This window comes from Bos taurus, chromosome 18 (genome assembly GCF_002263795.3).
Source record: "Bos taurus isolate L1 Dominette 01449 registration number 42190680 breed Hereford chromosome 18, ARS-UCD2.0, whole genome shotgun sequence".
NCBI lineage: Eukaryota > Metazoa > Chordata > Mammalia > Artiodactyla > Bovidae > Bos > Bos taurus.
In genome coordinates, this window is record NC_037345.1 from 43,152,867 (window position 1) to 43,165,875 (window position 13,009).

At 47.1% G+C, this 13,009-nt stretch overlaps 2 protein-coding genes and 1 non-coding gene across 5 annotated transcripts in view; 2 read left to right on the forward strand and 1 right to left on the reverse strand.

The window, feature by feature from the left end:
• ANKRD27 (ankyrin repeat domain 27) overlaps positions 1-771 on the reverse strand; it is a 60,522-nt gene extending 59,751 nt beyond the window's left edge. Inside the window, exon 1 of one of the 2 annotated variants that reach the window (XM_005219042.5) lies at positions 635-771. The gene's annotated coding sequence lies outside the window, so the exon portion shown is untranslated. 2 annotated transcript variants of the gene reach the window in all.
• Positions 772-984: 213 nt separating this feature from the next.
• RGS9BP (regulator of G protein signaling 9 binding protein) lies at positions 985-7,548 on the forward strand. Of its 2 annotated transcripts, XM_059876515.1 has the most exons (2): positions 985-2,951; positions 4,664-7,548. In XM_059876515.1, exon 1 carries the CDS (start codon positions 1,786-1,788, stop codon positions 2,497-2,499), a length of 714 nt encoding a protein of 237 aa, XP_059732498.1. In that variant the 5' UTR covers positions 985-1,785; the 3' UTR covers positions 2,500-2,951; positions 4,664-7,548. The 2 variants fall into 2 exon arrangements, with proteins under 2 accessions (XP_059732498.1, NP_001159988.1); NM_001166516.1 differs by lacking the exon at positions 4,664-7,548 and having other exon boundaries at positions 1,786-2,499.
• Positions 4,554-4,746, forward strand: LOC112442451 (U2 spliceosomal RNA). The gene has a single exon (XR_003030541.1). It is a non-coding gene; the product is annotated as a U2 spliceosomal RNA (small nuclear RNA).
• Positions 7,549-13,009: the final 5,461 nt, after the last annotated feature.

The window sequence follows — 13,009 nt, forward strand, 5'->3', positions numbered from 1 at the left end:
CAGACTCAGAATCCAGAACACCGTTTGGTGCTTCATAGTTTTCCCGGGGTAATCTTAACCCAGCTGGAAGAGGAGACCCCCGCCCCATGAGAGGCAGGCTAGCAGGGATTCCCTCCTCTCCTTCCAGCTCCTCCATCACCACGGGGACCACGACAGCCCGGCTCGAGGATCCGCACCCCTATCCACAGCCTCCCATCCACAGCCTCCCCTCCACCCGCCCCGCCAGGCCTCCCTTAAACCCCAGAAGCCACCCAGCCCGTGATCGACGGCCCTGCCTATTATTGCCCCCAAGTCTGAGCTCCCGGGATCCCAGACTGCTAACCTGTCCTGATGCCGCGGGGGTCAGAGGGCTCACTCTTCGCCAACCCCACCCCTCGACCCGCAAACACACACGAGGGGCAGAGCGAGCCAGGCTGCGGACGGGAGCTGGAGAGCACGGGCGCGGCAGTCCACTCCGCGATGGGCCCAGGCCTCGGGGGCCTCCCAGGGACAGCCAGCCCAGCTTGGGGCGCCGGCCGAGGAAAGAGCCCCTCCCCCTTCTCCGCTCCGAGGCCCCGCCCGGCCTCTGGGCCCAGAGACGCAGCCGTCCCGAGGGAACGGAGGCGCGGGAGGAGACAGGAGGGAGGACACTTACTTAAAAGGCTACATAGTTTCACTCCCCGCCCTTCCAGGAGTGGCGCCGATACCTCCCGGCCCCTCGATAAAGACCTCAGGGCCCACCACCCCAACGCGGCAGAACTGCTGCACCGCCCACCCCCATTGGGCGGAGTCGCACCCCAGGACTCTGGTCAGTCCAATGAGAAGCTGTCTTTATTCAGAGTGACGCGTGCGCAGAGCAATCATTGAGCCCGCCCAGCCAGGGGTGGGGCTCAGGCGGCGTGCAACACTTCCTATTCAGACTGGACCAGCCCAGAGCCATCGACTGCGCCTGCCTGGAACGGGAGGGGGCGGGGCCGAAAAACACATCTGACACAAGGGGTGGAGTCCAAGCCCTGTTGCTGGAAAGCGGGCTGGACTAGGATGGGGAGATACGGCAGCCTTTCCGCCCCGCAGATTGCCCTTTACTACTCGGTTTGGAGGACAGGGGTGTCCAGTCCTACGAAGCATACTACTTCCGTCGCTGGCTGGGTCTAAGAGTCAGAGCCCCTGGGTTGTAGCCCCATCACTTACATGCACGTGGCGTGATCTTTATCCTCCTCCCCCCTTTTAAATCTGAGCCTCAGTTTCCCCTTCTCAAAAACAGAGGAGGGTTGGATCTGCTGAGCGCTAATATTCCAGACTGTAATGGGGTGCAGAGGAGGGGGAGATGGGGGACCTGCACGTGACCTCCCCGCTCAGGGCCCCGCCCAAGCCTGGTCCAGGGGATGGGAGCGCCCAGCGAGGAAGGGCGGGGGTGGGCGGATCTAAGAAACCCGACCCCGCCGCCCTTAAGGCGCTCGGAGCGAGCGGCTCAGCGGCCCGCTAGCCCTGGCGACGGCACGGGAGGAGGATGGGGACCTCAACACGGGCTTCGCAGGTGCTACCGTGGAGGCGAGAGCTGCGCAGAGATTCGGCGTGTGACTAGGAGCGCACCTGGGGAGGATGGATGAGGGAATGGCAAACCCGGTCAGCGGAAGCGCATGTTGTGGACCCTGAGCAGCGGTAGCGCCAAGCTCCTCTCAGGCCATGAGGAGTGCTCGGACCGTCCGGCCGGGGAACGCCGTCGAGGCTGGCTGCATCCTGCTGCGCTGAGTGGGTGAAGGTGAGAGGGGCGCAGGCGGCCGGGGTGCGCGGGAGAGCAGCGCCATGGCGAAGGAGGAGTGCAAAGCGCTACTGGACGCGCTTAATAAGGCGACCGCATGCTACCATCACCTGGTGCTGACCATCGGCGGCTCCGCAGACTCGCAGAACCTGCGAGAGGAGCTGCAGAAGACGCGCCAGAAGGCGCAAGAGCTGGCGGTGGCCATCCGCCTCCGGCTGACAGCCCCGCTGCGCGACCGGAGCCTGGGCGCCGAGGAGCGCGCCGAATTCGAGCGCCTCTGGGTGGCCTTCTCCGGCTGCCTGGACCTGTTGGAAGCCGACATGCGGCGTGCACTGGCCCTGAGCACTGAGTTTCCGCTGCAGGAGCCGCGGCGGCCACTGGTGCGCACGGGGGTGGAAGGCGGCGCGACCGGCGTAGCGGCGCGCGCCCTGAGCGTCCGCAGCCTGCGGCACGAGGCGCATCGCGACTTCGACGTGGAAGACCTGCACCAGCTGGAGCGGGAGATCCTTCAGGTGGGCGAAATGATCCAGGATATGGAGATGAAGGTCAACGTGCCCCGCTGGACGGTGCAGGCCCGGCAGGCGGCAGGTGCCGAGCTCCTGTCCAGCGCCAGTGCCGGCGTCTCCTCGGTGGGCGGCGTGTCGGTAGAACAGCGCACTGGGCCCTGCGACCTGAGCAAGGCCAAGGCCGCCACCATCTTCAGCGCCGTGCTGCTGGCGGCTGTGGCCTTGGCGGTGTGCGTGGCGAAGCTGAGCTGACCCGTACCTGACGGGCCCCCGCCTCCACCAACCCCTCTCGGGAGACACCCCTGGAGAACGTCTGCAACCGCCTGGACTAGGGATGGGAATGGGATCTGGCATGTTTAAGGGGAGCGGTTCTAAAGCACAGTGTGTGTAACGTGTATGTTTGTACGCGTGTTTCAAGCACACATCTGCCTGGGCAGAACGTGGCTTCCCTCTTGCTGGCCCGGGAGGAGTTAATTTTGCGCGGGCCACCAGGGCATTATCGCTAATGTATGCAAGAGCTTTATCCCCTATTAATAGAAAACCGTTCTCGGTGACCTGAGATTCCTCCCAGTTAATACGTTACCGCCTGTGCTGCTGGGGCGTGTTTACACTGAGGCTGAGCTTGGTGCCCCAGCCCCTGCGGGTGATTCCCATTCTCGGAGAGAGGCAGTTTGGAAAGAGGATGGGGTGAAATGAAGTGTGAGGTGAGGGCTATGTTTTGTGTTTGTGTGTGTTGGTTTTGTTTCGTGGAACAAGAAAGCAAATGGTAATGAGATGTGAGCAGTTTTATAATCTTCATCCTTTGGGGCCTAAGCGTAGGAGAGTGTGCGTTCTTATAGGGAGGATTACACACTTCTGCACCTGCTTGCCCACTGAAAATGACTCCCTGGGTGGGACACAAGCTTTGGGAAGGGGCGCAGTCTATCCATACAAGCACTTTCTCCTTGACTGGGGCTTATTTTTGTTCCAGAACTAGACCAGAGTTTTTGATCCTCCTTTGGGGGAGGGCTGGGGAATCCTCTTTGGAGCCCTTAATCCTAACTATCCCTTGGAATTTGCTTGCTAGCCAGTAGGAGACCTGGCTTTGGAGGGAGTTGCACAACTCCCTGACCTGGACACCCCCTGAGAGGGTCAAGTGACATCACTGGGCACAGAGGTTTTGAGCCAATCAGCCCTGAGACTGGGTTAGAACGTAACAGCTTTAACTCCAAAGTTAAGGAGCTTTTTTAAAAAAAAAACTTCCGTTTAAAAAAATCGTATGACCACATTGTGTACTATCAAAGCTGATTTTTTGTAAAAGACATTTGGCCACGAATTCATACAGTTGCCAATGAATCGTTACATGATGTCTTTACTTAAATATTTAGATTGCTAAACAAACATCTCCATTTATTTTGAAAATCTGTCTTCTTAAGGCAGGAGATCATAGCATAAACTACTGGAACCACAGGTGTAGATGACAGAAGTTAAGTGGCCCTAGCCTCTTTGTGGCAATAAATAAGGAAATGTGGAAAACACACTAGGTCCCAGGCTGGAATTTGCCTGAGCGGTGCCACCAACTCCCCACCTGTGGTTCAGAGAGAGCGTTACTGGGGAAGAACGGCTGAGAAAAAAGATGCATTTAACTCTATAGATAATTTGGAATAAAACCCAGAGACTGATTTGGCTGAAAAGTGAAAAGAATTTTTTTTCTCTCTCTCTTTTTCACCCCGGAAGGGAGAAAGGGGACCAGGGGGAGGGAATGGGTAGTGTTTCACAGGGCAGTTTGAAGGGCCAAGGGTCAAAAGTAAATATCAGTCCCAAGAGCTCAGTCCTACGGACCACCCTCCCAGCCTCGCTCACCCAGTCCCACTCCTCAACACACAGATAGTTAAACCACAGGACCTGTTTGTGTGTTTCTGTGATAATGATTTTAAAAGATCCACAAAATCTTAAGCTGATTAAGAGTTCTGCAACAATAACTAATAAAAGGAACTCCTTCTGCTTCATCCAGTCTGGGTGAATCTAAATTGGGCCATGTCAATTTCTTTTTACACCTGCCTTCCCAGGATAACTTCAGAAATGACATAGGAAGTTTTCTAACTCCCCTCTTTCTCATCCACCTGGGATAAAGCATGGACTCTGTCACCTCATGTCTCTCAGGCTGGGGCATATTGTGACCCAGTTTTGGAAAATATCCCTAAAAACCAAGCCCTAAATATATTCTTTGATCTATAAAATTGTGACTCTTTGTTCTTTTGAAGGTGTTTTTGTTCATGATTCATCAGAATCTGTTATAGAAACAGCCCATTAGAAGCTGTGTAGTCATCACTTCTCAGCCTTTTGGCTAAGATCAAGTGTAGAAGTTGTGTAATCCATAGAGGGCAATTGGAACAAGCGAATGTCTTTATTTTCACTCTTTGCATCCACTTGACAGATCCTTGAGTATTTACTTACACGTGCAATCAGATGTGTACCTGGTTCTGAGAATCCACTGCTCCCTGAAATCAGTGATAAAGTACTGTACACACACCGAAAAAGCTGAATTAGAATGAAGGTATTTATCCTGTGGCTCTGTTAACCTAAACACCTCTTTGTTAAATATTCATAATATTTGGCATTATTTGGGGTTATAACATTGCCTAATAGAACTTTTTGCTCTGTGATGAGAGCAAAATCACCTTCTGCTTGAGCAATAGGCTGCTCTATAACAATATCTCCCTGATCTCATTTCTCTGTATCATTCAAGAGGTTGTTTTCTGGTAGAAGCCTGATTTAATTTAGAGGTTGGATATCAAAGTCATTAATTTTCTTAAAACATTTGGTATGATCTTATACCATGATACAAGTGATTAAAAAATTACAAATATTTAATAAAGTGTATATAGGGTATAGTCAGTGTTAGAGTCAACTTTCCTAAATTAAAGGTACAAGTGAAAGGATAGGTCTTTACCTCAAAAATTAAGTGCTATTATATTGATAAATCTATCGTATGTTGAATACGTGTAAGATAAAATATACCTGGCTTCTCTTTTGGGAAAATAGCACAGCTTTATCTGATACTGATATGACAAGAACTCATAATGTCAAGACACTTATCCCGGGAACTTTAAGCTCTTCCTATTAGAAAAAAAGAACAGAACAATGTTTATAGAAGGAAAAATGCCTGGCAAATTCTTTTTTATGTACTCTAAGAATGTATGCTTTTAAATGCCACAAGGGAAAATATTTTTGGCAAGTCAAATTTGAGCATAAAATTAATGATCTGCCTAAGGTTTACAGGAAGCTACATAAGAGATGCATGATGTCCAATGACTGAAAAGCAGTTTGGGTTGAAGAGAGTTCCAGGTTGCATGAGAACCCTGATTGTGCTGCATTTTTTTCAACATGCACATTCATACTTTTTTTTTTTTTTAGCTAGACAGTTGATTTTTAGGATGCAGTTCTCTGTTCTGTAATGAGTGTTTGTTAAGGGTGCAAGCCCCAAAGTGCGAGCCTGTAAGGCAGCCTCAGAAATAGAAGTGCTATAGGACTGACTTCTGTATTCCTTCAGGGAGTGCCTCCTCCTACAAGACCAGACCAGTTGCAGTGGGCAGGGCTCTGCCTTTCTCTCCAAGTACCTCAGACAAGTCACTGACTTCCCTGTGTCTCCCTTCCCTCATCTGTGAAATTGGAGGGTCCTGACTGGTGAACTCAAAAACATTTAACAGGATGCAGTTAGACAGGGAAGAGTTCTTTTGTTTGGGGCTTTTTTGGGGGGAGGGGGTGGCGAGGGGTTGTTATTGTTGGTTTTGGTGCATATTGAAATGGAATCTTACAGTTTGTCTAAACTTAGCCTGGTGGTAAACTTCCATATGAATTTTAAAAATCAGAATGAACTAAGCTTACTGTGATTTTAGTCTATCACACGTGTGTAAAAATGCTACTTATTTATAGTATCTAGATTAGAATTTTTAATTCAGACTCTAAATCCAAGACGGCCTTGTGTTTATTAAACACTTGGTTTTACCCAGCAACCTAAACTGATTCTGGTAACTTATAGATGTGAAATCCCATAGTTTGTCATGGAGTCTTGGAGAATCCTTTTCTGTAACTGCCCTGTACCCTCAGAACTGTAATGGCATTGCCTACCTGACGCTGGGAAACTAGCACAGCGTGGGTGGTTTTGTACGTGGCATCAGACACTAGTTGGAAGTAAAAAGCTTCATGTTTGAATGATGCTTCTAACTAAAATGGTTATTAATAATTTAAAGGGGCTTCCCTTGTGGCTCAGCTGGTAAAGAATCCACCTGCAATGCAGGAAGATAACATGCAGCATTCATAACTTTGTTGAAAAAGGCACCCTCAAATGATTCAGCTATCAACTATTATGATATTTTAAGTTATTCTTAATCTTCTTCATGTACATTTAAATTGAAGTGAATTTATACTTCACAGATTTCATTACATAAAGAGATGTTCAGAAGGACGCCAGGATTATAAATCTCCAGGTGTTTTTCTACAATACAATCATACTCTTCTTTTCATGGAAGATGGAATCCAGGAAGAACAGTAGATCTGCATCTGAATACTATTTGGCTGTGGTCAACACAGATCAGAGTCATGTTCAAATACTGTTCCTTTAGCTCTTAGGAACTGACCAAAGGTGCAGGAACTGACTACATGCCCTGCATCCATGAGCACAGGATAGATTTATGTAAAAGCATTCCTCTCTTTTATTTACTTATTTTCATTTCACTCCAAAGAGGATTTTGGGTGTTTTCACTGCAGTACTTTGAGATCTTCAGCATCCTTCTTCTCTGGTGTTTGAATTTAGAATGTTATAACCTTAAGGCTTATATGACAAATGTTAATAAGCCACATGAAAACTCCTGTTGACAAAATAATTTTTAAGAGTCCTTTTAACATGCTGTTGTCAGGAAAGCAATTTTTAAAATACTTTATTTGGTTGGGCTGGGTCTTAGTTGTGGCGTTCAGGATGTGGCATGCAGGATCCTTAATTGCAGCACGCAAACTCTTAATTGCAGCATGTGGGATCTAGTTCCCTCACCAGGGATGGAACTTGGGCCCCCTGCATCGGGAGCATGGACTGGACCAAGTCCCCAGAAAGCAAATTTGCATGTCTTTTGTCTGTAGGTATGTGTCAGGCACATAGAGAAGATCTATGAAGAAATTTACATAAATGAAAATGTTTGTTAATGTTTGGTGGGATTATAAATGGTATTTTTTCAATATATTTGTATTTAATATTGTTATATTGTTTTTACAATAAAGTTTGAATGTTCTTATGGTTAGTTATTAAAATATAAATTTTAACAGTTAGGGTCTCAATTTTAATGAGAAATGATTTCAGAACACACACCCCTACCCCACCAGGAACCACAAACAGGCAAAGCAGAACTTTTAGAATCTTACCCACAGGGAATCAGAAGCATGTTTTTTCTTAATTAATTTTAATTGGAGGATAATTACTTTACAATATTGTGGTGGTTTTTGCCATACATGAGTCAGCCGTGGGTGCACACAGAAAATGTATTATCAAGACAATAGCATCAAGGTTAGGAACACTGACTACAGAATCTGGGGTAGCCCTGAATTCCGATCCATTCTTATTGAAGGTGTTCATTAATCTCCCTGACCTCAATTTCCATATCCTTACAACAGGAGTAATAATAGGATATACTTCATGGGGTGGGGTTCCCAGGTGACTCTGGTGAATCCATCTGCCAATGCAGGAGATACAGGCTCAGTCCCTAGGTAGGGAAGATTCCCCTGGAGGAGGAAATGACAACCTACTCCAGTATTATTGCTGGAAAAATCCCATGAACAGAGGAGCCTGGTGGGCTATAGTGCATGGGGTCGCAAAAGAATTGGAGGCAACTAAGTTCGATGATGATGATGATGATGAAGACTTCATGGGGTATTGACTGTGCTAGGGGGTACTGACTGTGCTGGGGGGTATTGACTGTGCTGGGGGGTACTGACTGTGCTAGGTCTTCGTTGCTGCACGAGCTTTCTCTAGTTGCCCCCGAGCAGGGGCTCCGCTTCTTCAGGGCGTGGGCTTCTCATTGCAGTGACTTCTCTTGTGGAGCACAGGCTCTAGGTGCATGGGCTTCAGTATTTGCAGCACTCAGGCTCAGCAGTTGTGGCACAAGGCCTTAGTTGCTCCGAGGCATGTGGGGTCTTCCTGGACCAAGGATCAAACCAGTGTTCCCTGCACTGGCAGGCAGATTCTTAACCACTAGACCAGGGAAGGCCCATAGTCATATTGAGGTAAGATTTTTTTCTGGCACAAGGCTCAATAAATATTGGCTGCCTAAAATGGAATTGGCAGAAAGTAAAGAGGAACTAAAAAGCCTCTTGATGAAGGTGAAAGAGGAGAGTGAAAAAGTTGGCTTAAAACTCAACATTTCAGAAAACGAAGATCATGGCATGTCCCATCACTTCATGGGAAATAGATGGGGAAACAGTGGAAACAGTGTCAGACTTTATTTTTGGGGGCTCCAAAATCACTGCAGATGGTGATTGCAGCCGTGAAATTAAAAGACGCTTACTCCTTGGAAGGAAAGTTATGACCAACCTAGATAGCATATTGAAAAGCAGAGACATAACTTTGCCAACAAAGGTCCGTCTAGTCAAGGCTATGGTTTTTCCAGTGGTCATGTATGGATGTGAGAGTTGGACTGTGAAGAAAGCTGAGCACTGAAGAATTGATGCTTTTGAACTGTGATGTTGGAGAAGACTCTTGAGAGTCCCTTGGACTGCAAGGAGATCCAACCAGTCCATTCTGAAGGAGATCAGCCCTGGGCTTTCTTTGGAAGGAATGATGCTAAAGCTGAAACACCAGTACTTTGGCCACCTCATGTGAAGAATTGATTCATTGGAAAAGACTCTGATGCTGGGAGGGATTGGGGGCAGGAGGAGAAGGGGACGACAGAGGATGAGATGGCTGGATGGCATCACTGACTCGATGGATGTGAGTCTGAGTGAACTCTGGGAGTTGGTGATGGACAGGGAGGCCTGGCGTGCTTCGATTCATGGGGTCGCAAAGAGTCGGACACGACTGAGTGACTGAACTGAACTGAACTGAACTGAAAATGGAATGACTGGGCAGAAGAATCAATACATATGAAAATACTAACTTCCTATAATTTAGGTGAAATCTGCTACACCAATCTGAAAATTAAAACTTGATAAACGTGTCAAATTAGAGAAGGTATGTAATAAAATGGTCAAGTTTATAGAAGGAAATTTAGGTTATCTATAAGTTGGAATCTGTACATTTTTAAAGTGCAATTTATTAAGATATAATTTTAATAGAGTAACACTCACCCTTCTGAGGTGTGCAGTTTTTTGAGTTCTGACAAATATATACAACCACGTAATCACCACCAAAACCAAGATATAGGATGTTTTCATTACCACCCTAAAGTTCCCTCCTGTCCTCTGTAGGCAATCCTTTCCTCTCACCCTCAAATCTGGCAACCACTGATCTGATTTCTGTCCCTGCAGTGTTGCCTTTTCCAGACTGTCACCTAAATGGAATCGATGCATTTTTGAGAAAACATGAACCTTTTGAAAACTCTTCTCAAAAAGCATTCTGAGAAATCATTTTTATGTGGTGATTCTTGGTGCCAGTCATTCACAGGTGAATCTCATTTAACCACAATGACATCTTCATTTCCGGGCAGGCTGAACACACTCTCCTGGCCCCTGTTGATTCTCCAAGCTGAAGTCATCTCTCCATGGCTAGCCACGCATAGGCTCTTCCTTTCTTTTCCCATGGAAAAACCTGATAAATAACAAACAACAGAAGTGAATTTAGGCTCACTGAGGTAGATAGCTATGGGTAACAAACAGCATGACATGTTTGGGAAGTCTTTTTTTTTTTTCTTTCAGGATCATGCCTGTCATGATAAATCAAATGAGGACATTTATTATCATAAAGATAGCTGGGGAGGATCAGACAAGTGAAACATAAGAACCGAGAGTCAAGTGTCCCTCTCTAAAATAAGCAACTATTGTCATAAACAAAGTGACTCATTTCTTGTGATCACGTGGCACATGGGAACTGCCAACTCTAATAGGGGATGGCTGTGTATACTTACTGTCGGGCCTGGGGTAAAACACTACGCTCCTGGCAGAACAGTGCCGGGCAGGGCACCTGGAGGACATGCTGATAGGCCTGGAGACATTCCAACACTTGCTGCATGTGTGACCTTAAATATACAGATCACAGTGAACTGTCTTTCTGTATCTCTTGCCCATTGCACAATTGGAGGTTTTTTCTTTCTTTCTTAGTATTTACTTATTTGGTGGCTTTGGGTCTTAGGTGTGGCACACAGGCTTCTCTCTAGGTATAGCACGAGGGCTTAGTCGCTCCGTGGTATGTAGGGTGTTAGTTTCCTGGACCAGGGACTGAATGTGAGTCCATTGCCTTGGAAGGCGGACCACTCGGTGGTCTCAACCACTGGAGCAGTAGGGAAGTCCCTTGAGGTTTTTTTTCTTCTCCATTTTTTCTCTCAATCCTTTGTGAAACGCAATAGAGTTAATTTTCTCAGTTTATTACATCTTGGACTTACTTATGGTATCTGTTGTCACAATAAAGTTATAAATATGCATGGTGTGTCAAACTGATCAATCTTTTCCCTTATGCTTCTAGATTTTGAGTCAAAGGCTATAGAGGAATTTACCTTTTTCTCCTAATGCTTAGATATTTTTTTATCCACTGTTGTAGCTAGCCTCCAAGATGACCACCAATGATCCCTACCTCCTGGTGTTTACATGTGGTCCCCTCCCATACAGAATAGAGCTGACCAGTGTCACAATAGGATACTGTGGAAGTGGTGGAGTGTGACTTCTGTGGCTGTCAGGAAAGGTATCATGACTTCTTCCCTCCTCTCTTCTGAATCATTGATTACCAAGTAAGTCTTGAAGACATCCAGGAAGCCCTGTGGAGAGGCCAATGTGGTGAGGAACTGAGGCCTCTAGACAACAGTCATATGAGCGAGCCATTGTAGAAATGGATCCCCCAGCCCCTAATCAAATCCTGGTTGACATGCTGACCACAGTCTCATGGGAGATACTGAGATGGAATCACCCAGCTAAGATGCTCTTGGTCCATAGGAACTGTGAGATAGTAAATGCTTACTGTTTGAAGCTACTGAGTTTCCAATCTCCCAAGATAAAACTCTAATTCCTTCCTCTCCCTTGCTCTGCATATTCAACAGTTCCACCTCCTAAATACTCTCTAATAAATCATTCCCTCTCCCGACCTCTCCCCCTCTTCACAGCCACTCTCCTAGTTCAGACCCTCATTATTGCTTCCCCAGCACATTCCATGGGGTTCCAGAACAGCCCCATCCAATGGAGTCATCATGCTGTTGTCAGCGTGACCTTTGAAGATACAAACTTAATCATGTCACCACCGTTTACGGCTTCCTATGGCTCAAAGCACTGAAATGACTTCGATGGTTGGGGATTGGTAAAAACATAGACTCTGGGGTACCACCCTGATCTCTACAATAGATTGTGAAATGATTATCTCAGAGCAGACAGCCAAATGTAGTGGGAAAGCAGATAAGGGAAAGGTCCCCAACTGTGGATTATGAAGAGACTTGAGATGGATGAAATTTGGCAGACTCCACCTCCCCAAACCCCAATCTGCCAGTATATGTGCACTCCCTTGCCTCTGTGTGCTTTTCTAAACATGTGGTTCTGTTTCTGGGATGTGGTCAGTACACATGTATTTGCATCTTTAGACAGAGAAGGCAATGGCACCCCCACTCCAGTACTTTTGCCTGGAAAATCCCATGGATGGAGGAGCGTGGTGGGCTGCAGTCCATGGGGTCACTGAGTCGGACACAATTGAGCGACTTCACTTTCACTTTTCACTTTCATGCATTGGAGAAGGACATGGCAACCCACTTCAGAGTTCTTGTCTGGAGAATCCCAGGGATGGGGGAGCCTGGTGGGCTACTGTCTATGGGGTTGCACAGAGTCAGACACGATTGAAGCGACTTAGTAGCAGCAGCAGCATCTTTAGAAAATGATGTTAACAAAAAAGTCAACCTAAATACAGCTGGTGCCATCTCTGGATTCTCTCCCAGGAAACATCCCACATTAGAATGATAGTTTGAAAATGAGGCTCAAAGAGTATGGTCTGTAAGTGTTCTGTGCTAAGTCACTTCAACTGTGTATGACACTATACAACCCTATGGACTAGCCTGTCAGGATCCTCTGTCCATGGGATTCTCCAGGCAAGAATACTGGAGTGGGTTGCCATGCCCTCTTCCAGGGGATCTTTCTGACCCGGGATCAAACCCATGTCTCTTATGCCTTCTGCACTGGCAGGCAGGTTCTTTACCACTAGTGCCACCTGGGAAGCCCATGGTCTATATACTCATCCAAAAACATAACAAATGTGTGATCACCTATAATAGCAATTGTAGGAGAAACCGTTCCCCAGTGGCTCAGTGGTAAAGAAACTGCCTGCATTTGGGGAGACCTGGGTTCCATACTTGGGTGGGGAAGATCCCCTGGAGAGGCAAACGTCAACCCACTCCAGTATTCTTGCCTGAAAAATTCCATGGACAAAAGAGCTATAGTCCATGGGGTCACAAAGAAATTGAGTGACTAACACTTTCACTTTTCATGAAAGAGTAAATTATCAAATGGCCTAAAATGCTTAAGGGTCCCAGGTGCCCTTGTCAATAAAAGGTGTCCCAGATCACAAGGCAGGAGATTGTCCTGGGATTCAAGGAGCACTTTTCACACTCAGACT